General features: G+C 40.6%; 1 protein-coding gene across 3 annotated transcripts; it reads left to right on the plus strand.

Annotated features, from left to right (window-relative positions):
* The first annotated feature begins 3566 nt into the window (after positions 1-3566).
* On the plus strand, positions 3567-9263 carry LOC107813993 (lysine--tRNA ligase). 3 transcript variants are annotated; one of them, XM_016639315.2, is made up of 16 exons: positions 3567-3604; positions 4182-4289; positions 5363-5431; positions 5556-5721; positions 5797-5890; positions 6102-6187; positions 6393-6505; positions 6601-6681; positions 6853-6978; positions 7071-7353; positions 7440-7536; positions 7636-7792; positions 7941-8084; positions 8389-8457; positions 8806-8949; positions 9069-9263. In XM_016639315.2, the coding sequence occupies exons 3-16, from the start codon at positions 5402-5404 to the stop codon at positions 9102-9104; spliced, it is 1626 nt and encodes a 541-aa protein (XP_016494801.2). In that variant the 5' UTR covers positions 3567-3604; positions 4182-4289; positions 5363-5401; the 3' UTR covers positions 9105-9263. The 3 variants fall into 3 exon arrangements, with proteins under 3 accessions (XP_016494801.2, XP_016494799.2, XP_016494800.2); XM_016639313.2 differs by lacking the exon at positions 3567-3604 and adding an exon at positions 3692-3968 and having other exon boundaries at positions 4193-4289; XM_016639314.2 differs by lacking the exon at positions 3567-3604 and adding an exon at positions 3699-3968.
* The last annotated feature ends 14442 nt before the right edge of the window (positions 9264-23705 follow it).

Raw genomic sequence — 23705 nt, forward strand, 5'->3', positions numbered from 1 at the left:
AAAATAGGATTTTCAACAATTAGCACATGTACGCACTCGTCACCTCACGTACGAGGCATTTCAAATATCAACAATACCAAATCCTAAGGTGAGTTCCCCCATACAAGGTTAGGCGAGCCACTTACCTCGAACCAGCTCAATCAACTCAAAATCGCGTTCTTGCCACGAGTATCCAACTCCAAATGTCCCAAATCTATTCAAAGTAATTGCATATTATAAATAACACTTCAAGTAATTAATTTCACTAATTAATTCTAAGCTAATACGTGAAATTAGGAAAAATAACCAAACGCCCCCCGGGCCCAGGTTTTGAAATCGGGCAAAATTTATAAATTCGGAATTCTCACACTCTCACGAGTTCAGTCATACCAAAAGTACCAAAATCAGACCCCAAATGGTCCCTCAAATCACCACTCAAAGCTCTCCAATTAACCAAGCCCTAACCCCCAATTTACCACTGATTTCTCCCTTAAATTTCATGCTAACAATGATAAAAATCACCATAATAACGAGCTTAGGAACCAAGGACCTTACCTCAATGAATCCCTTTGAAAATCTCCCTTGAAATTGCTCCCAAAAGCTTCTTCCCATTTGAAATGTTATGAAAAATAGCCCAAATTCGCGAAGGGCGAAATATATATGTTCTGACCCAGTAACACTGCATCTGCGGTCCAATTATCGCACCTGCGGTCCCAGGTGCACATCTGTGGTTCTCCACTTATTCGCCAGCCACCGCACCTGCGATGACCTTCTCGCACATGTGCCTTCGTAGATGCGCCCAAATTTCTGCATTTGTGGCTCCAACCTTTCCTCCTCTTGGACTTATTTGCGGCTTCACTTTCGCTTCACCTGCAGTCCCCAAGCCGCAGGTGCGGTTATGACAGCAAACTCAGCAGCTTCAGCTGCAAATTCCCAACTCCAAACTTCCCATTAACCATCCAAAATCATCTCGAGGCCCTCGGGACCTCAACCAAAAGTACGAACAAGCCATATACCACTATCTAAACTTATACCAATCCTCAAAACACCTAAAACAACATTGAAACATCGAATTAACCATGGAGTTAAGCCTAAGAACTCCAAAAACTCTCAAATTACGCTTTCGATCAAAAAGTCGATCAAACCTCGTTCGAATGACTTGAAATTTTGCACACACGTCACATTCAACACTATGGAGCTACTCCAACTTCTGAAAGTCCATTTTGACCCTTAGATCAAAATCTCACTATCAAATAGGAAACTTCAAAAATTCAACTTTCGGCATTTCAAGCCTTATTAAGCTACGGACCTCCAAAACACAATCCGAACACGCCCCAAGTCCAAAATCACCCAACGAAGCTAACGGAACCAACTGAATTCCATTCTGAGGCCGTCTTCACACTGTTCTGACTACGGTTCCAAATTCTAAAACTTAAACTCTCATTTAGGGACTAAGTGTCCCAAAACTCTCCGAAACTCCAAATAAATCATCCCGGCAACTCACAATAGCAGAAACAAATATGGGGAATGTAGTTAATAGGGCATCGGGCGTTAATTCTTAAAACGACCGGCCGGGTCATTAAAATTAAATGATTATTTTTAAATATTAAAAAAATAATTAAATGACTATTTTATACAATATGAACTCTATTTTAAAAGGGTAAAAAAGACGAACGATATTTTGCTAAGGGACTTCGTACTTTTAATATAACTAGTCTTAGAATACGCGCGTTGCATGTGTGCCTCGTCTCGATATTAGAATTTGTGTTTAAGTTATGAAATAAAATTTTAAAAGAAAAAAATTACGTTCTAAAATGATTAATTATTAGTCTTATTTAGTTATTGAATAAAGGAAGAAACGTTATCCCATAAAAATACTAAATCATCTCAACCAATATCTAACTTAAAATTGATTCCAATTTTATTATTCAATTTCTTAGGTTTCAGAAGTTGCTATATTTCTTTTAAGTTTTAGCAAGAGCACATAACTTTTTGATGATTTAAAGTTTTTAAACTAAAGCTCTTTTTAAAGAACTTTGATTCCGTAAAAGATTTAATATCCCAACAAAAAACTATGTTTTATCCTTTCATTGATATTTTTTTCGCAATAGTCTTGAATCATGCATGAACTCGAAGTAGCAAAATCATTGGCCACATAGCTATCCGAAATAAGCAAAGGATTTTATTCACATTCCGCTACAAAGTCGTGGAGAATTTCGCATTACATTATCCTATTAAATTTGAATGATGAAGATTTATAGTTCAAAAAAAAAGGAATTTATATAAAGCAAGATCTTAATTGATTTTAGAGTATTAAATATTATTACTTCTTACTTAGTTCAAATAATAAAAAAAGTTATAACTAAAATTTTAGTTAATTGCAAAATCTTATATTGTTAAGAAACATAATTTAATACAGTTCTGTCCAATATAAGATTTTAAAAGCTGTTAAAAACTGAGAAAAAGGTCCAATGAGAGCACAAAAAAATAGTAGAAGAAATAACTTGACAAAAGATTGAAGTGTACACTCTAATGCAAAAGGGCGACTATGCAATCAAGATTCACAATCAAGAACATCAAAATAAAGATGTATAGGTTACATACGTGCATGCAACATTCAACTACTAATGTGTGAAAGCAAAATTCAACTACTAATACTCAAAGAAAGAGAATTTGAAACCCTTAATTTTGTAGTTGCTGCTTCAACCAGACAAAGTTTTATAATGATGAAAAGGTGTAATTAGAACTTCTTTTATAGAAGTACCTGTGTATATAATTGTTTAAAAATTTATCAAAAAACTCTAATAAAAAAGAATTTCACAAAGAACTTGTTTTCACCAAAACTTTCCTAGTATGTGTATGTGAATTAGTTAAAATTTTGTTTACTAAAAAAACTTTCCAAGTATGAAAATTTTAATACCTTAAATTTAAATATAGTTGAAAGTATTGAAAGCTTCATAGTGTATGTGAATTAGTGAAAATTTTATTAACTAAAAAAGACCCTCCTAAATTTAAAAGAAAAGGTTTAATAATACTCCTAAAAATTAATGGAGTTGGACGGAAACTTTCCAATTATGCAGTGAACTGAACGATAATCTTCCCTACTATGTGTGCTTGAAATTCTAGAACCAAAAAGAATTGAAGATTAATATTATAAATATTAAAGGAATAATTAAATGACAATTCTATATAATAGGGAATTAATTAATGACTACTCTAAATAGTAGGGAATTATTTAAATGAGTATACTTAAATATTAAGAAAATAGTAAAATGACTATTTTGTCAAGAGTGAACTCTATTTTAAAAGGATAAATAAAAAAAGGCAAACGACATTTCGCTAAGAGCCTTTGTGTTTTTAATATAATATATATAAATATAAATATAAATAAAATAGCTTAAAATGAACAACCTTCAAGTGGGGTATCATTAAAAGAATAACGGACATTAATTTCTTGTCAACCAAGGAGAACGAGTATCAGACAAAGTAATTAAATTAAATAAATCGGTCTTCATTCGATTACTTGACGGACAAGTACTTAAATCTTATAAATTCGTTAAGGATTAACGTTTTATTTTTCCAGCACTAAAAGGTACGCACGCTAAAAAAAAGTTAAAGGCAAGAGGTAAGAAACAAATTTTGATACAAGGCTTCTGTTATTTTCTATAATATATGATATATGAAAAAGTAGTATAAAGTTGTCAATTATAGATCATCGTTACGAATTGTTGAAACAACGTTAGGGTATACCGTCTACGTCACACTCGTGGGGTTGTGCTACCTTTTTTAGTATAAGAAGAACGACAATGACACTTTTTTCTGTTAAAAGATTATCAACTTGTTTAATTCTGAAAGTAATTGCATAATCAGCCCTCTAATTTCATCAAGTTGCTGACTCATTTAGTCAACCTTTCTTCCATACTTGTTCTTGAAAAGTTTCATCACTCATCACTAATGGATTCTTCTGTTTCAACAGAACCACTTAACAAGTATGGGGGTTTAATTAGCACTTAGCTGTTCTGTGTTTTAATTCAGTTGCCTATTTTGTAATTCTGAAAGTTACCTAAATACTTTTTGCTTACGCATTTGTGCTTTGAGAATCTTGTATTTGCTCCTAAGAGTAGGAAATTATAAACTTTTCTTTTATATATATGTTCTACAATTTAGTAATTATTGTTAATCCTAATATCTCCCTATAAAAGTACAACTACAGTGTAAGCTTAAAGTATACAGAGCCAGAACTCTGCTCTCTCTCTCTCTTAAGAGATAAGAAGACAAAGGAGAAGGAACACCTTGAACAAGAAAAGAAGGTACTCACTCTGTCCCAAAATACTTGTTACGTTTTACTTTTTCGAAAGTTTTGACTAATTTTTAAAGCTAAATTGGACTAAGTTAATTCAATATTTTAATTAAAGTTTAGATATTCAAAAAATATAAGAAAAGTAATATAATTTGCTATTACTCTAATATCAATATAGTTTAAAAAATACTTGTTAAAATGTTGGTCAAATTTCATATAGTTGAATCTCGAGAAGCGAAAAATTTCATGTATTTTTGGATAGAGGGAGTAAACTTTTTTACAGTGTATTTTGTTTATGTTTTGTTGTCAGTGATGCTTGAATAACTGATTTATCAATCATATTGATATGAAATCTTGGTTATTCACGGTACTACAAAAAAATTTCCATAAAAAGAAAAAAAAAACGAATGTTAAGATGGACACACTCAAGAGTAAGTATAGGTGGAGTAGTCTTGAGTCAGCTTATTTTACTACCTATAAGTATAGGTCCCAAAAGACGGTACTTGTGCTGGTGGGAGGTAGCAGGTATCTCGTGTAATTTGTCGAGGTGCGCACGATGTTGAAGTTTGGCAAATTCTTTGTCCCACATCGGTGGGCTCTTGAGTTTGGGGGGGATTTCCTCCTCTATAAAAGAAGGCCTAATGTTTAGGATTTAAACACACCTCTCATTTGCCTTCTTATCTTCTTAAGGCATTTGTATCTTCTCTCTTTAGTATTATTTCACTTGTATTTTTGGAGTGAAATAAAATATTGGTTGTGTCCGAGGAGTAGGCAAAATTAGCCTAACCTCGTAAATTCTGGTGTTCTTTTTATTGTTGCTTTATTGTCTTATTTATTATTTGGTGGCTGTCATAATTTTTGGTATTGTAATTATGACTTATTCACACTATATACATTTGGCTTCCGCAACACACGAGCTAGCTAGCTTGGCACATTTATCAATTAAAGAAAAAGTATAGGTCCCAAAAACTGATGCAAAAAAGGGAAATTCTGTTGGTAAACATATTTAGCTTACTTGCATGCGTGCAAGTGAAAGTGTACATTTTTCAAGTTGATGACTTTTGTCACAATTGGATTTTACAGGCTGCAGCAGTGGCCAAAAGACAATTGCGGCATCACAATATGTCTGATAGTGATAGTTTGGATCCTACCGTAAGTCCCTCTGCCATTCTGTTGTTGTCTGTGGCAATTTCATTCCTTGTTAATTTTACAACCCGAAAAATTCCGTGATGAGCATGAGCTATGATAAATGGTTTAAACTGTTTTTTTGTGGCAGCAATATCGGGCTAACAGGTTGAAGAGCCTTGAATTGTTGAGAGAATCCGGAATAAATCCGTATTCAGAAGCACCTCGCAACATAATCTCTATCCGTCATTTTATCAGCAAGTATGCTTATTTAAGTGCTGGAGAGAAACTTGAGGCCATTGAAGTCTCCTTAGCAGGTTCTTAAAATTTGATTTCCTTTTAAACATTAATTAGATTTGAACTTCAATAACTTTTTATTCAAATCCATGTAGGGAGAGTAATTACCAAGCGAGCATCATCATCAAAGCTCTATTTCTATGAACTGCTTGATGGCGGGGCGAGAGTACAAGTAATGGCGGATGCAAGGTATTGAATTATTTGAGTTGAGCTCAATGAGTGATGAAATAAAGGCACTAATCAGCTTATAAAACACTTACTATTTCTGCTTCAATTATGCTATCAGGATATTAAGAGTATCTTGCTTTGGCTGCTTAACGAAAATGGCATAGCGAATTATTTTGGTCCATTGTTTGAACTTCATTTCCTTTTCTGACTCACAATATTATTTGTTGAGTAGGGATTCAGCTATGGATACTGTTGCATTTTCTACCTATCACTCTGGAGTGAAGCGAGGCGACATCATTGCTATCTGTGGATATCCTGGTTAGTCCTTTAAAATCCATTAAATCAAGAAAACTAAGAACATGGTTATCTTTCACCACCTGAAAGAATATTCACAAACAAGTTTCGCAAATCCATTCCAATTTTTTATAGCTTGAAATTATGCCAGTAATGGCCTTTTTTTCCAAGTAGTAGTATTGAAGAATGAAAATTTTTAAGGCATTGAAGTGTCATACTACTGCTGCAGGGAAGAGTAAGAGAGGAGAGCTAAGTATCTTTCCAAGATCTTTGGAAGTGAAAGCCCCTTGCCTACACATGCTACCAAGGCATTTGGCTGTCGTAGATGGAACTCGGACACAGGTGAACCACCCCTAAGGAAACCTATCTTTTGTATGTCCAGTATATTAACATCAACGATTCTTAACACGAAACTCATAAGCGTTGTTTATTTCCAGAGTTCCCAAGGAACAACAACTAACGGTACTTGGACTCCAGGAGATGCAAGAAATCCTGCCGCATATGTGTTAACTGACCAGGTATGATCATATCAAGAATCTGGATTTTTAAATATAAAATGTAAACCAGATAAAAATGAAAGTAGTTAGGTAAAAGCACTTCTTAATTGTACTGGAGTACCCATATTTGGTTAATCTGGTTTTCTGCATCTAAATTGTGGTAGGCTAATTGTGATACTCTGTGATTTTCAGGAAACTCGGTATCGTCAAAGGTACTTAGACCTCATGATAAATCCAGAAGTTCAAAATGTATTCAGGACTCGCACCAGAATCATTAAATATATCAAGCGTTTCCTCGATGATCTTGAGTTTCTCGAGGTTTAATACTCCTACAAATAGCCCTTTGATATCTTATTTTATTCTTTGGAGTAAACTGTTCTTTTCTCACTCAGCTTTCTAATCTGCCTTAGGTGGAGACTCCTAATATGAATTTGACTGCTGGAGGAGCTTCCGCGAGACCATTTACTACTTACTATAATGAGTTGGACACAAACGTACACATGCGTGTTTCCCCTGAGCTTTATCTTAAGATGTTGGTTGTTGGTGGATTTAATCGTGTTTATGAGATCGGGAAGGTATTCAGGAATGAGGGAATGGATCAAACTCATTGTCCTGAATTCACAATGTGTGAATTTTATATGGCTTATGCTGATTACAATGATTTGATGGATTTGACAGAGCAACTATTATCAGGCAAGCTTCTCAACTTGCTAAATTCAGCTGCAATCAATCACTTCACTTATACACAACTAATTTCATTTTTTGCATGTTGCTCTTAGGTATGGTGAAGGAACTAACCGGAAGCCATAAAATAAGGTATCATGCTAATGGCTCGGATAATGAACCAATAGAAATGGACTTCACTCCTCCATTCAGGTTTGTATATATGTGATTAATGTTGTAAAATCTCACCTTCCCAAAAGAAGAAGTAGCATTTACTTAAACCATGGAGTTTCTCTTCTTTGTTAATTGCAGAAAAATGGATATTCTGTCAGAGTTGGAGAGAGTGGCTAACATCAATATACCTAGAGATCTTTCCAGTGAAGCTGCTAATAAGTACTTGCTAGATGTATGTGAAAAGTTTGATGTCAAGTGTCCTCCACCTCATACCACAGCGCGTTTGCTCGATAAGGTCATTTTCCTGCCTTGCCAAACAATGTTGTTGTCATTTTTATATTTTCTTTTACGAGTTGAATGACAACTCTATGTGTGATTGATGTTATATTTTTCAGAATTTAATATCTTGTTGACATACTAATATCTGTGTGATTGTTCCACAGCTAGTTGGTCATTTTATTGAAGTAAGCTGCATAAATCCCACTTTTATTATCAACCATCCTGAGATCATGAGTCCACTGGCAAAATCGCACAGATCAGCGCCTGGTTTGACTGAGCGTTTCAACTTATTTGTAAACAAGATAGAGGTAATATGTTAGACTTTTTTTTTAGTGTTGATGCAAATGCTCTATATGTTTTAATCATGTTCTTGTATTTAGTACATACAGTCAGATCTCTCTATAACAACATCACTATATAACAATCATTTACTATAAAAGCTAAGTTTTTTATGTAACCAATTTTTATACTATGTTATAATATATGTTCTCTATAACAGCACTTCACTATAACAACCAAAAAAATTCCGGAACAAACAAGAATGTTATAGAGAGGTTCGACTGTACTATTTTAACTTACCCTATCAGCTGATCCTGTCTCACTTTTCTGCAGCTATGCGATGCCTATACTGAACTAAATGATCCTGTAGAACAGAGTCGACGTTTCACTGAGCAATTAAAGGTATATTTGTGTTATTACCAAATTTTAGGATAGTAGCAACAATGCATATGAATTGTTAAGTTCCTACTTCCTACTATTATTGCCATTTATACCACCAGAAGAAATCAAGAAAGGGCAACATGAGGTTCTTTTTCCTACTTAACTAACACACTCTTTGCAGCCCGGTGCACTAAGCTCTTGCTAGGACCGGACCACAAGGGTCTATTATATGCAGTCTTACCTTGCATCTCTGTAAGAGGCTGTTTCCACGACTTGAACCTGTGACCTCCTGATCACATGGCAGCAACTTTACCAGTTACGCCAAGGCTCCCCTTCTACTGAACTAACACTGTTGTTTCATTATCTCAGGATCGAACATCAGGAGACGACGAGGCAATGGTTTTGGATGAATCTTACATTACTGCTTTAGAGTATGGATTACCTCCTACTGCTGGATTTGGTATGGGAATTGATAGACTTACAATGTTGCTAACAGATTCACAAAATGTCAAGGTATGTTAAGTAAACTTTACTCTTTAAAACATATTAAAATTTTCAGTGACTGACAAGTTTATATTCAAGAAAATGTGAATAGCTATCAATTCTTACTCTAAAATTTTCGATCTTCTCAGGAAGCAATCCTCTTTCCACCCATGAGACCACAGTAAAAGAATTGACGAAGAGAAGTTCCATGATCAGTTTGGTTGACTTTTATTGCATTTTTACATAAAACTTTCAAATTTAGTTCCAATATTTGTTTAGAATTTTATTTTAGTATTCTCAATGTAAGCATAAACACAATATATTAAAGCTTTACTTTTTTCTGAGAGGAAGTGCAAGTGGTGGACAAGTTACTCATTAGTGTCAGTTTTACATTATCATACAGTTACATAGGCTGTATCCATCTCTTGAAGGGAAGTTAATTTAGCCAACCTAAAACAAGTGGTGGAGACACTCTTTACTAGAATAGATATCATCCGACTTGCTTTGCAAAAATGAAAAATAAATAAATCCATATATATATAATAGGGAAATGCAAGCTGAAAATGATGAATTCTGGAAGCAATATGACATTGAAACTTAAAATGGTTGCATACATATTGTCATGGGCTGCTTTCCAGACATGCCCCATGACCCCTTGGCCGCGCCCCATGGCGGCCTAGCAAGCCTCACAACGCCTAGCGCCATGGTCGGCCCCGTGGTCTTGGCTGCGCCAAGTGACAAGCGCGCATGTGCCTCTGTCGCCCCACCGATGCCTCTCGCCAGCGCCCAAGGGCTGGCCAATGACAACAGCGCCGCGCGCCCTGACAATGCCGCGCGCGCAGATCCTGATGCCTCGCCAGCGCCCAGCTGCAGGCCCATTCCAGCAGCGCCTCGCGCACAGACCCTGATGCCAAGCACCAGTGCCCAGCCTCAGGCCAGCACATCAAGTGTCGCGCGCGCCCACAGCAACGCGCGCGCAGACCCGCAAGACAAAGATGCTGCCATCGGACTTAGTTTTTCCTTGTAATAATCTAAGTCCTTTTCATTGTAATCATAGACTAGTTTTCATCATTTTCATTTCAGTGTGCTTCTACAGCTTTATTAGGACTAGTCTTGTAATGTTGGTTTATTTTTTTTAAGCATTATTAAGGGGGACCAAACAATCAAACATTTCAATCAGCATTTTCTGGTGTCTCTCCCCCTCGACACCACATCATTGTAATCATCATTTTCAGTCATCAATAAAATCATCATCAGCATTCAAAACCCAATTCTCTCTCAAGCTTCCGCAATTGCCCACGACATTGGTTTTCCCGCACGGCACTGACAATCTAGTCTAGCGTGCGGCGAGGACCTCATTGGCGGACAGCAACCGCACTGACATCGGTTGCTTAGCCTTACGTTGCCCTTCCAAAGATCATCAGGAAGGCGTTGCGTAACAGTTGGTATCAGAGCATAGGCTCGACATCGGACGAGGGAACATTTGCCATCATCACCATTTCTGACCATGGTGAATCATGGGGAGCGTCTAGCATCCCTAGAAGAGACGGTTGACCGATTACGACCCATCGTAGAAACGGTGCCTGATCAAAGCAACAACCTAGTGCAAAGGTTGGACGACCTGGACCGCCGAATGCGGCAGGCCGAAAATGACATTGCAAACATCAGTCGTGACTCCGACGAGGACCGACAAACGGCAGCCATTGAAACTGCCAACATCCATGGCAAATTTGAGGACCTCCAACAGGAGCGTGCCGACGATTTAGCCCATCAGCAACATGAGGCAGACAGACTAACTGCCATGCAGCAAACCATAAACGACTTGACTGACAAGCTCAACGTTGTCAATGCTGCCTTACAGAGCCTACTTCGAGAAGGCGACCATCACATCAGGGGTGCAGCAAACCTCACCCCCATTCCACAAAAGCTTAAGATACCGGAGCCAAAGCCATACGACGGATCCCGGGATGCTAAAGAAGTGGAAAATTTCATCTTCGACATCGAACAATACTTCGATGCCGTGGGCCATTTGGAGGAATCCAAAAAGGTAGCGACTGCTGCCATGTATCTTCAGGGCGATGCCAAACTTTGGTGGCGGGTCAAACACGAAGCCATCAAGGCCGGTGAAGATACTCTTCAGACATGGGACGAATTGAAGGTAGCCATACGCCTACAGTTCTTTCCCGAAAATGTGGAATACAACGCAAGGAGAAAGCTACGGGACCTCCGCCACACCAGATCAGTGAGGGAGTACGTGCGCGAATTCTCCGCACTCATGCTAAACATACGCGACATGGGGGACAAAGACAAACTCTTCGCATTCATAGAAGGTTTGAAACCTCATGCCCGTATGGAACTACAACGACAACGGGTAGACACCCTGCCCAAGGCCATTCAAGCTGCAGAATGCCTTGGCGACTATCATTTGGGAACTCAGAATGACAGGCCCCAGCCGTCTGTCCGAGGGGGATCCAACGGGCACCATCCCAGCAATGGTGGCCCAAGCAAAAGTGGGGGAGATCGGAGTGCATCCAAAACTAAGACTCCTCCCTCCAACAGCAACAGTGCTGCATCCATCAACAACAATCAGGGGAGAAAGCCTCCCTCAGAATGCCGTCATTGCGGTGGGGCACATTGGAACAATGAATGCCCAAACATCAAGGTCAATGCTCATCAGACGGTCGAGGATGAGTTAGACACATCAGACTCATCAGACGACGACCAGGTAGGCGCCTTCAATGCAATTGTTGGCTCTATCCCTCATGCCTTAGCGGGGACCAGTGCATGTCCTCCTAAGAAAACATCAGTCCCGATCACCAGGAAAGGGAAAGAAAAGATGGACGAAGGACCTCCTAAGCAAGCGAGGACCCTAATGTTCGTCGAATTGAAAGTGAACGGCAAGCCCCTTCACGCATTGATAGACACGGGTGCCACCCATAACTACTTGTCATCAACGCAAGTAGAGCGCCTAGGTCTTGTGGTACAAAAGAGCAAAGGCCGCGTCAAGGCTATCAACTCACCACCTCAGACATTAGGTGGAACAGCTACAAATGTCCCAGTGAAACTTGGCCCATACAAAGGAAGCATCGACCTGCGCATCGCAATCATAGATGACTTCGACATCATAGTGGGTCTGGAGTTCATGAGGCAGACCAACACCATTCCAGTACCATTTGCCAACATGCTCCTGATGATGGGAGAAAACGGGGCCAAGCCCTGCACCATACCATGCTTTCCCATAAAGATGGCCGCTGAAAACATCTCGGCCATGCAGTTGGAGAAGGTAGTCAACAGACATGAACCTCAGGTTCAGGCTACCCTTCGCAGCAACAATCAGTCATCATGTCATCGGCCTCAAAAGACTGGTGACGCTCATCATCGTGTGAAGATTTGTCAGCCATGCCACAAGGACAAGTCGGATCACTCATCACAGCCGGGACCCTCGCAGCCATTACATGTCCCTCAGAGACCATGGGAAAGTGTTTCCCTCAGATTCATCACGGGATTGCCCCAAGTCGGCAATCTTGCATCCATCATGGTTGTCATAGATCAGTTCTCAGACTATGCAACTTTCATAGCAGCCCCGCAAAACATCTCAGCAGAAGATACAGCTCGACTCTTCTTCTCGCACATTGTCAAACATTGGGGCCTGCCCAAGAACATTGTTAGTAGGCGCGACTCACGCTTCACTAGCAACTTTTGGACCCATCTCTTCAGGTGCTTTGGGTCAACATTGAGTCACAACACAGACATCCATCCACCATTGGATGGCCAGACAGACCGGTTCGATGACATGCTGGAGGAATATCTCCGCAACTTCGCAACCGGATCACAGAAACATTGGGTGAAGCTCCTGGATGCTGCTCAACTGTGTTTCAATTCTCAAAAGAGCCATCATACAAACAAGAGCCCTTTTGAAATTGTTACCGGACAGCAACCGCTTCTCCCGCAGACGGTGAATGCATCAACCATGCCGAAATCTCCTCGAGCTGCCAACTTCTCGAGCGAATGGGAGCGCAACATGGAGATAGTGCGGAGCTATCTCACCAGGGCCCAAGAGCGGGCCAAAAAGGTTCACCGAACAAAAGCGTTGCTTTTCCCAACATCAACCAGGGGATAAAGTAATGCTACGCATCCCAAAGCAGTACTTGTTTGCAGAAAGGACCCATGACCCTCGGCTGCAACAAAAATACATCGGGCCCCTGCCCATTGAAAAACGCATTGGGAAGTCCACATACCAGGTCAAAACTCCATCCTGGTGGAAGATCCATCCAGTCTTCCATGTCAGCCGCATGCAATCATTGCTTCGCTACAACAGCAAGCTCAAAGAACAGAGGGGCGCAGACCTCCCATCCAACAATCATCATCATCATCATCATCATCATCATCATCATCATAAGGCTCCGAGGACGGCGCCAACTCAGGTGGGGGAGAATGTCATGGGCTGCTTTCCAGACATGCCCCATGACCCCTTGGCCGCGCCCCATGGCGGCCTAGCAAGCCTCACAACGCCTAGCGCCATGGTCGGCCCCGTGGTCTTGGCTGCGCCAAGTGACAAGCGCGCATGTGCCTCTGTCGCCCCACCGATGCCTCTCGCCAGCGCCCAAGGGCTGGCCAATGACAACAGCGCCGCGCGCCCTGACAATGCCGCGCGCGCAGATCCTGATGCCTCGCCAGCGCCCAGCTGCAGGCCCATTCCAGCAGCGCCTCGCGCACAGACCCTGATGCCAAGCACCAGTGCCCAGCCTCAGACCAGCACATCAAGTGTCGCGCGCGCCCACAGCAACGCGCGCGCAGACCCGCAAGACAAAGATGCTGCCATCGGACTTAGTTTTTCCTTGTAATAATCTAAGTCCTTTTCATTGTAATCATAGACTAGTTTTCATCATTTTCATTTCAGTGTGCTTCTACAGCTTTATTAGGACTAGTCTTGTAATGTTGGTTTATTTTTTTAAGCATTATTAAGGGGGACCAAACAATCAAACATTTCAATCAGCATTTTCTGGTGTCTCTCCCCCTCGACACCACATCATTGTAATCATCATTTTCAGTCATCAATAAAATCATCATCAGCATTCAAAACCCAATTCTCTCTCAAGCTTCCGCAATTGCCCACGACATTGGTTTTCCCGCACGGCACTGACAATCTAGTCTAGCGTGCGGCGAGGACCTCATTGGCGGACAGCAACCGCACTGACATCGGTTGCTTAGCCTTACGTTGCCCTTCCAAAGATCATCAGGAAGGCGTTGCGTAACAATATGTATGTTTAGTGATTAAGTTATTTTGATGTTATAAGGTGAAAACATGTGTACCCTAATCTTTCTATATGAATGATGTTCTTAGAGAATTTGTTTACATCAATCCAAAATAAAATTTGGAGACATAAGATTTGTCGCTGATAAGTATGTCTTTCAAAGAAATTGAATAACTAATGCACATATATGCAAGTCTTTATTTAAAAGTAGATACTATTACCTGAAAGACCCACGTGCTATTAATCTTGTTTAGAGAAAAGTTAATTAATCAAACTTCAAGAAAACATGAAAATGAAATCCAAAAGATGAATATGTAATGTATATTGTAATTTTTTGAAAATTTGATATTATCACATTACTATAATTTCATTAAAATTTTAGAATGGATGAAAAGAAAGACGATAGAAGTGACTCAAATTTGACAAGAATATCTATGCAAAATCCCTAGATTTATGTCTTTTTTAAGAGTTAGATATCATATAACTAACATGAAAATAAAGTTTGATAAATCATGAATATATTTTAACGGACACCTTGGATGAAAAAAAAAATTAGAAGAGATAATGCTTACACAATAAGGTAGCAACATTAGACTTCAACGATCCTGTGATGACTCAAAAAGGTCATCTCGTGTTTTAGAACCCAATTAGGGGTTCCGAGGCCTTCAAGACCTCATTTTCTTTCTCCTCAATTTGTGTATGTAGTCTGGGCGCGCTTCCGGAAAGCTCTTATGTGAAAATTTGAGAAAAATGACAATTTTGCCTTTAAATTTGAATTTAAGTTGACTTCGGTCAACATTTTGGGTAAACGGACCCGCCCATAATTTGATGGTCCCGGAGGATCCGTAAAAAAATATGGGACTTGGGCGTATGCCCGGAATTGAATTCCAAGGTCTCAAGCCCAAGAAATGAATTTTTAAAGAATTGTTTAATAGAAAAATATAAGAAGTTTGGAAATTGAATAATGTTTGAACATGATGGTATCGGGCCCGTATGTTGGTTCCGGAGCCCGGTTCAGGTTTAAAATAATGTTTAAGTCGAATATGTAAAATTTGGTAAGAATCAGAGTTGATTTGATATAAATCGGACCCTCGGTTTTGAAAAATAGTAACTTTAGGTGTTCTCGAGAATTTCATTGATTTTGATGCTAAATTCATAGTTGTTGATGTTGTTTGATGATTTGATCGCACGAACAAGTCCGTATGATTTTTTGGGGCTTGGGTGCATATTTGGTTTGGAGCCCCGAGGGCTCGGGTGAGTTACGGATAGGCTTCGGGGTGTATAGACTTAGGAAAAGATCTGTACTGCTTAATCCCAAAAAATTGCAGGTCTCTGAACCAGGATCTCGCAGTCTGCGATGAATTTTCGCGGCCGCGCTGGGATTCCGCTGCCGCGATGGGATTTCGCGATCAGCGGTGGGCAAGGCCAGAGTTTTTGCCCTCGCGCCCGATATTTCGCTATTAGCAGTGAGCTTCGCGGTCGCGGTCCTTTTCCGCGGTCAGCGTTCTGAGGATCTGTGAGAGCTATATAAGCGGGACTTTTCATCCATTTTCATTTTTTTCAAAACCCTAAAGCATAAAAGGCGATTTTTCAAATACTCTTTCTTCCCTAAATCATATGTAAGTGATTTTAAACTCATTTATTTCACTCCTTAACTTTTTTTTACAAGATTTCATCCTAGAATCTAGAGTTTTCATGGTGGAATTGAGAATTAAGGGTAGAACTTAGGAATATCAAAATTTGGGGATTTAGACCTCAAATTGAAGTCGGATACCAAAACCAATTGTATATCCGGGCTCGGGGGTGAATGGGTAATCGGGTTTTGGTCCGAATTTTGGGTTTGGACCAAGCGGGCCCGGGGTCGATTTTTGACTTTTTGGGGAAAACATTGGGGAATCTATATTCATGCATTAGAATTGGTTTATTTAGCCAATATTGATGTTATTAAGTAATTTATGACTAGATACGAGCGGATTAGAGGTGGAATCGAAAAGCGGTAATTGAGGCTTGATTTTGTCCGTGGAATCGAGGTAAGTGTTTGGCCTAACCTTAACTTGCGGGTATAGGTGTTGTAGTCTTAACTGTTACGTGTTAGTGTTGAGTACAACGTATAGGTGTGGTGACGAGTATCTATACGTTGGTGTCAAGCATGCTCGTGAGTCTTAAACCATTATCGTTGTAGCTCTTATTATGTATTGTCCATGCTTAAACTGATGATTTCTATGTTGAACAATACTTATGATATTTCTTGGTAATTGACCATTGTTGAGTATTAACTCAAGTTAAGACTTATTATGTGAAGTTAACTGTTGAAACGAGATTAGTTATAGTTGATTCCCTTGTTGGGATGTTATTGATTATATTGTTGAATCCCTTGTCGGGATGTTATTGTTGATTCCCTTGCCGAGATGCATTGCATCTATTGATTGGGTGAGGAAGAGTGTAAAGCACGAAGGGTGATGTCGTGCATGATATTGTGAGTGAGTGTTAATGCACGAAGGGTGATGCCGTGTCAATATTGTGAGTGTAATGCACGAAGGGTGATGTCGTGCCATGATTTGAGAGTAAATGCACAAAGGATGATGCCATGCCAATATTTTGAGAGTTAATGTACAAAGGGTGATGCTAAGGCTATATTGTGGTCCGGGCCCAGCCAGGGACAGGCTCAGGCCCGCGAGCCCACATAGGCTTTGGGCTAAATGGGCTGGCCCATATGGTCTGGACCCAAGCGATCCTAGGAGCCCACTATGGGCCAGTCTAGCATGGAGGGGCTGCGAGCCCGGGACCATTTAGACCGGGACCGGCTGGCGGGCCTGGGCCAGTTCAACCGGGCCCAACGGCTATTTTTCAAAAAAAAAATTTAAATTGGCCAACGGTTGGAAGTTTAAAAACTAGTTGTTGGCCTGCCAATTTAGTCGTTTGGCTTTTTAAAAAATAGCCATTTGCCCCCAAACTTTGTTTTAACCCTAAACTTTTTACAATTATACTTTTTCCCTATTCTCAACTATAAATACCCCCTCATACATTCATTTTTACTCACAAAATCATCAATCTCTCTCTAATTTTCTTCTATAACTACTTACTTTATTATTGCAATTTGTGAAAAATTATGAAGTTGGTAAATTTAAGTATTCAAGTCTTCAACGATATACAATTTTCAAAAAGTTGTTCGTCAATTCGGTAAACTTGTTCCAACTCTTAAGTTTTAATATTATAGTTTTGTTTGTTTTAGTTTGTATAATTATAATTAATATGGCCTTTTCTTTGAAAAACATATTTGGTGGTAAGGGAAAATCTAAAATTGGTGAATCTAGTGGCCAAGCTACTACTCCTCCCCTGGCTCCCCGACCTGCTACCCGTCCTCCTCCACCTGTTATTCTTGATAGTGATAATCCTTGTTTTCAATTTATCGATAGTCAATTTTACCATGATACTGCACCAGGTCAATAATTAAATGATGAATATATGAATGCTCTTTATGGTAATCCAACTATCGATGAAAATGATGAGGAAAATGATGATTTAGATGGAACGCAACTGGATTTAGATGATACACCTAATAGTCCTGTTGTTAACCCAACTGATAATAATCCAAATGATGCCCCGCCTGACCCTTCTATAGTAACCCCTACTTTTAATAGACAACTTTCTAGACGATGTGAAACATCTCTTGTTTGGCACTTTTTTATTCAACTAAGAGATCAAAATAAGGCTAAGTGTAAAACTTGTGGGACTTTGATGGCTCATAAATTTACTGGAGACTGTAGCGGTACGGGTAGTTTGACTAGACACATAAAGACACACCCTAAAGATAAGCCAGATTTCTTCAAATGAAAGTTGCGCAAGAGGGGACAAGTGTAGGTACTCAGGTTAACCCTAGTACCAGGTCAAATTTAGTTCAACCGGGAATTAACACTGTTACCGGTGGCATTTTATATTACGATCCAAAAAAGGATCGTGAAGAATTGGCAAAAATGGTTACTGTTATATGCTTACCCTATAGTTTTCCTTCTAACCCTCACTTTGTGCAATATATTAGAAGAGTTTTTAATCCTACTTATAAATGATGGCCTCGCACAACCGTAAAGAGCGATATTTATAAATATAAACATGAATATGAATAATATTTGTGCTATTTATTTACTCATATAAATTATCGCATTGCTATTACTACTGATATTGGTAGAAGTGGTAATGACTGTGATTATCTTACTGTTACCACTCATTGGATTGATGAGGAATGGATAATGCAAAAGCGCATTATTGCTTATAGAATAATTAATTCACGTCACACAGGTAAGTTTATTGCTAATACAATTGCAGATATTTTTAGATATTTTGTATTAGAGACAAAATAATGTCAGTTTCAATGAATAATGCTTCTAGTAACACTAATGCTATAGGCTTGCTTACAACTACACTAAATCCTGCATTTAGTAATATTTTCCATGTTAGATGTATTTGTCATATTTACCATTTAATTGGCGGTAATGGTATGAAAATTTTAAATGTTGATGCACGAAAAGTGATGTCGTACCGTAATTATGAGAGGTAATGCGCGAAGAGTGATGTCGTGCCATTTCTGTTGTTTCATATGGTGAGGACGAAAGTAAAAGCACGAAGGGTGATGTCGTGCATGTGTTACTATTTCATTATTCTTGTTGATACAAATATGATGTTCATTATTCTTCATTATTGCTTTATTGTTATAAATTGATATTTCCCGTAGCATGTCCCCTTCCCATCTTTATCTGTTATTTCTTGTCATTATTGCTCTGTTCCTATATGATTTAATTGCACAGGTTTATATGGTTGTCGTGTCCTAGCCTCGTCACTACTTCACCTAGGTTAGGCTCGACACCTACCAGTACATTGGGTTGGTTGTACTGATAATGCACTCTGCACTCTTTTGTGTAGATTTCGATGCCAGACCCGGTGAGTAGTTAAGGTAGCTGCCTTCAGTCCAGGGAGACCAAGGTAGATTTGCTGGCGTCCGCAAAGCCTGAAGTCCCCTTCCCTATTTTAGCTTTCTGCTGTCTCTTTTCTTTCCGAGAACAGTTGTACTTTTTTCAGACTTGTATTTGTAGTAAAATCTTAGTCGTTCGTGAAATTTTGACACCAGATTCATGGGTAGACATATAATGGATTATTTGAATTTGTTATAACTCTTCCGTATTTTTCATCTGCTTAGCTTTAGTTACTGTTTATCTATGTTTGGGTTGGTTGCTAATGTGTTAAAACCGAAATTGTTGTCTTGCCCAGCTTTCATGAGTAGGTGCCATCACCACTCCCGAGGGTGGGAAATCCGGGTCGTGACAAGTTGGTATCAGAGCTCTAGGTTGCTTAGGTCTCACAATTCACGGACAAGCTTAGTAGAGTCTGAGGGATCGTTACGGAGACGTCTGTATTTATCCCCCAGAGGCAACAGAGTTTAGGAATGACTTCACATTTATTCTTTTCTGTCGTGCGATTTGACTTCTCAATGCTAATTAAACTTCTACTCTATTCTTTCACAGATGGTGAGAACACGTGCTTCTTCATCCGCTGGTCAGCAGACCGAGTCCCCTAGTGGTAGCTCCTACGAGGGACAAAGGACGAGGCCGAGGCCATGCTAGAGGCCAGGGCAGGGGAAGGGCTCAGCTCAGAGCAGCAGCACCAGCAGCGGAGCCTCAAGTAGAGTTTGAGGAGGAGACTCCAGCCCAGATCGTTCCAGCAGGGCCAACTTAGATCCTAGAGGGATTTATTGCTACCCTAGTACTTTAGGATGCTCTGGTCCATCTAGTGGGCCTTATGGAGAGTGTCGCCCAGGCAGACTTACTTCCTGTAGCACCAGCCGTCCCTTAGGCTTGGGGAGGAGCACAGACTCCCGCTACTCACACTCTAGAGCAGATGGCTCCTCAGTTTCAGACTCCAGCAGCTCATCCAGTTGGGGTAGTTCAACCGGGTGTTGTAGCTCAGACCGTTGATAGAGCAGCTATGTATGTTGATGTTTTGTGGAGGTTGGACATGTTCACCAAGCTTTTCACTACTACCTATGGCGGTACATCTTCATACGATCCCCAAGACTACTTGGACAACTATCATGAGGTTCTGCGGAACATGGGGATAGTGGAGACCAATGGGGTCGACTTTGATGCTTTTCGTCTATCAGATTCCGCCAAGACTTAGTGGAGGGATTATTGTTTGGCTAGGCCAGCTGGGTCACCTGATTGACTTGGTACTAGTTCTCTCAGCTATTTCTGGAGAAGTTTCTTCCTATCACTCAGAGGGAGGGCTATCGGAGGCAATTTGAACATCTCTAGTAGGGTTCTATGACCGTTACTCAGTATGAGATAAGATTTATTACCTTGGCCCGTCATGCTCTTCTTATACTTCCTACCGAGAGAGAAAGGGTGAGGAGGTCTATTGAGGAACTAGCTTAGCCTATCAGATTGCAGATGGCTAAGGAGATGGGAGTGAGATTTCTTTCCAGGATACAATCAATGTGGCCCGGCGAGTTGAGATGGTTCTATCATAGGGGAGTGGTCAGGGGTCTGACAAGAGGCCTTGTCATTCGGGCAGGTTTAGTGGTGCCTCGTCTGGAGGCAGAGATTCTTTTGGTAGGGGTCATCCTCTCAGGTCGTTCCATTCAACACTTCAGGCTTCTCATGGTGCTACAGGTTGTCGTGGTTCTTAGATGCAGTATTCTGATCAGTTGCCCTACAGTGCACCACCAACTCCTCTCAGTGCACCTCCACTCCAGAGTTTTTAGGGTGGTTACTCAGGCCGCCAGGGTCAGTTTCAGGGTCAGCAGTCGAAGTCTTGTTATACATATGGTGATCTGAGGCACATTGCCAAGTTTTGCCCTCAAGCTTCGAGCAGTTCTCAGCATCAGGGTTCTCGTGCTATGGTTCTAGCAGCGGGTGTTCCACTGCCCGCTCAGCCAGCTAGAGGTAGGGTACGAGGTGTTAGAGGTGGAGGCTAGGCCATTAGAGGTGAAGGTCAGGCCATTAGAGGTGGAGGTCAGGCAGCTAGAGGTGGAGGCTAGCCAGTAGGAGGTTGTCCTCGGGATGTAGCTCAGAGTGGTGGGGCCCAGCCCCGATGTTATGCTATTCCATCCAGAACTAAGGTTGAGGCCTCCGATGTAGTTATCACAGGTACGGTTTCAGTTTGCAGTAGAGATGCTTTAGTTCTATTTGATCTAGGGTCCACATATTTCTATGTGTCATCTTATTTTGCCCCTTATCTGGTTGTGCCCCGTGATTCTTTGAGTGCTCTTGTATATGTGTCTACACCGGTAGGTGATTGTATTGTGGTAGATCGTGTCTATCATTCGTGTGTGGTTGTTATTGGGGGTCTTGAGACTAGCGTAGATCTCCTACTTCTTGATATGGTGGATTTCGATGTCATTTTGGAGATGTATTGGTTATCCCCTTATCATACTATTTTGGACAGTCATGCCAAGACCGTGACCTTAGCATTGTCAGGGTTGCCTCGTTTGGAGTAGAGAGGGACTCCTGGTCATTCTGCTAGTAGGGTTATCTCATATATGAAGGCTCGGTGTATGGTTGATAAGGGATGTTTGCCCTATTTGGCATACGTTCGTGATTCTAGTGCTGAGGTTCCTTCTATGGATTATGTGCCTATTGTCCATGCGTTTCCAGAGGTTTTTCTTGCAGACTTGTCGGGGATGCCACCCGACAGGGATATCGACTTTTGCATTGATTTGGCTCCGGGCACTCAGCCCATTTCTATTCCGCCATATCGTATGGCCCCAGCAGAGTTGAAGGAATTGAAGGAGCAGCTATAAGACTTGCTTGATAAAGGCTTTATTAGACCTAGTGTCTCACCTTGGGGTGCGCCGATGTTGTTTGTTAAGAAGAAGGATGGATTGATGAGGATGTGCATAGATTATCGACAGTTGAACAAAGTCACCATCAAGAACAAGTATCCATTGCCGAGGATTGATGATTCGTTTGACCAGCTTCAGGGTGCCAAAGTGTTTTCGAAGATTGATTTGAGATCTGGCTACCATCAGTTGAGGATTAGGGCATCTGATGTAGCTAAGATAGCTTTTCGCACTCGGTACGGGCATTATGAGTTCCTAGTGATATCATTCGGGTTGACAAATGCCCCAACAACTTTCATGGATTTGATGAACCGAGTGTTCAAGACTTATTTGGATTCCTTCGTGATTGTCTTCATTGATGATATATTGATCTACTCCCGCAGCCGAGAGGAGCACGAGCAGCACCTGTGAATCATTCTTCAGACTCAGAAAGACAGTCAGTTGTATGCAAAGTTTTTGAAATGTGAGTTTTGGTTGAGTTTAGTAGCATTCCTGGGTCACGTTGTATCAGCAGAGGTTATTCAGGTGGATCCTAAGAAGATTGCGACAGTCAAGGACTGGCCTAGACCCATATCAACCATAGAGATCCACAGTTTCTTGGGTTTAGTAGTCTATTACCATCGGTCTGTAGAAGGGTTTTCATCTATAGCAGCCCCGATGACCAGATTAACTCAGAAGGGTGCCCAGTTCAGCTGGTCGGATGAGTGTGATGAGAGCTTTCAGAAGCTCAAGACAGCTCTGACTACGGTGTCGTTGTTGGTATTGCTTATAGGTTTAGGGCCATATACAGTATATTGTGATGCATCTCATATTAGACTTGGTGTGGTGTTGATGCATAATGGTAAGGTTATTGCATATGTTTCGCGGTAGTTGAAGAACCATGAGAAGAATTATCCAATTCATGATTTGGAACTAGCAGCCATTGTTCATGCACTGAAGATTTGGAAGCATTATTTATATAGCGTGTCGTGTGAGGTGTTCACTGATCATAAGAGTTTGCAATACTTGTTCAAGTAGAAGGAGCTAAATTTGAGGCAAAGGAGGTGGTTGGAGCTATTGATAAACTATGATATCACCATCTTGTATCATCCGGGGAAGGACAATACGGTGGCCGATGCTTTGAGTAGGAAGTCAGCCAGTATGGGCAGCCTTACATATATTCCGATCGGTGAGAGACCGCTTACTTTGAATGTTAAGGCTTTAGCCAATCAGTTCGTGAGGTTGGATGTTTCTAAGCCCAGCCGTGTGCTAGCTTGCATAGTCGTTCGTTCTTCATTATTTGAGCGTATCAGAGATCGACAGTATGATGATCCTCATTTTCTTGTCCTAAGGGACACAGTGCGACACAGGGGTGCCAAGCAGGTTACAGTTGGAGATGATGGAGTTTTGAGGATGCAGGGTCATATTTGTGTGCCTAATATGGATGGACTTCATGAGTTGATTCTAGAGGAGGCCCGCAGTTCCCGGTACTCTATTCATCTAGGCACCGCTAAGATGTATCAGTATTTGTGGCAGCATTATTAGTGGAGGAGGATCAAGAGGACAATGTTGCGTATGTAGCTTGGTGTTTGAATTGTCAGCAGGTAAAGTACGAGCATTAGAGACCTGGTGGTTTGTTTCAGAAGATTGAGATTCTTGAGTGGAAGTGGGAGCGTATCACCATAGATTTCGTTGTTGGACTCCAACGGACTCAGAGAAAGTTC

The sequence above is a fragment of the Nicotiana tabacum genome, chromosome 5 (genome assembly GCF_000715075.1).
Source record: "Nicotiana tabacum cultivar K326 chromosome 5, ASM71507v2, whole genome shotgun sequence".
Taxonomy (NCBI): Eukaryota; Viridiplantae; Streptophyta; class Magnoliopsida; order Solanales; family Solanaceae; genus Nicotiana; species Nicotiana tabacum.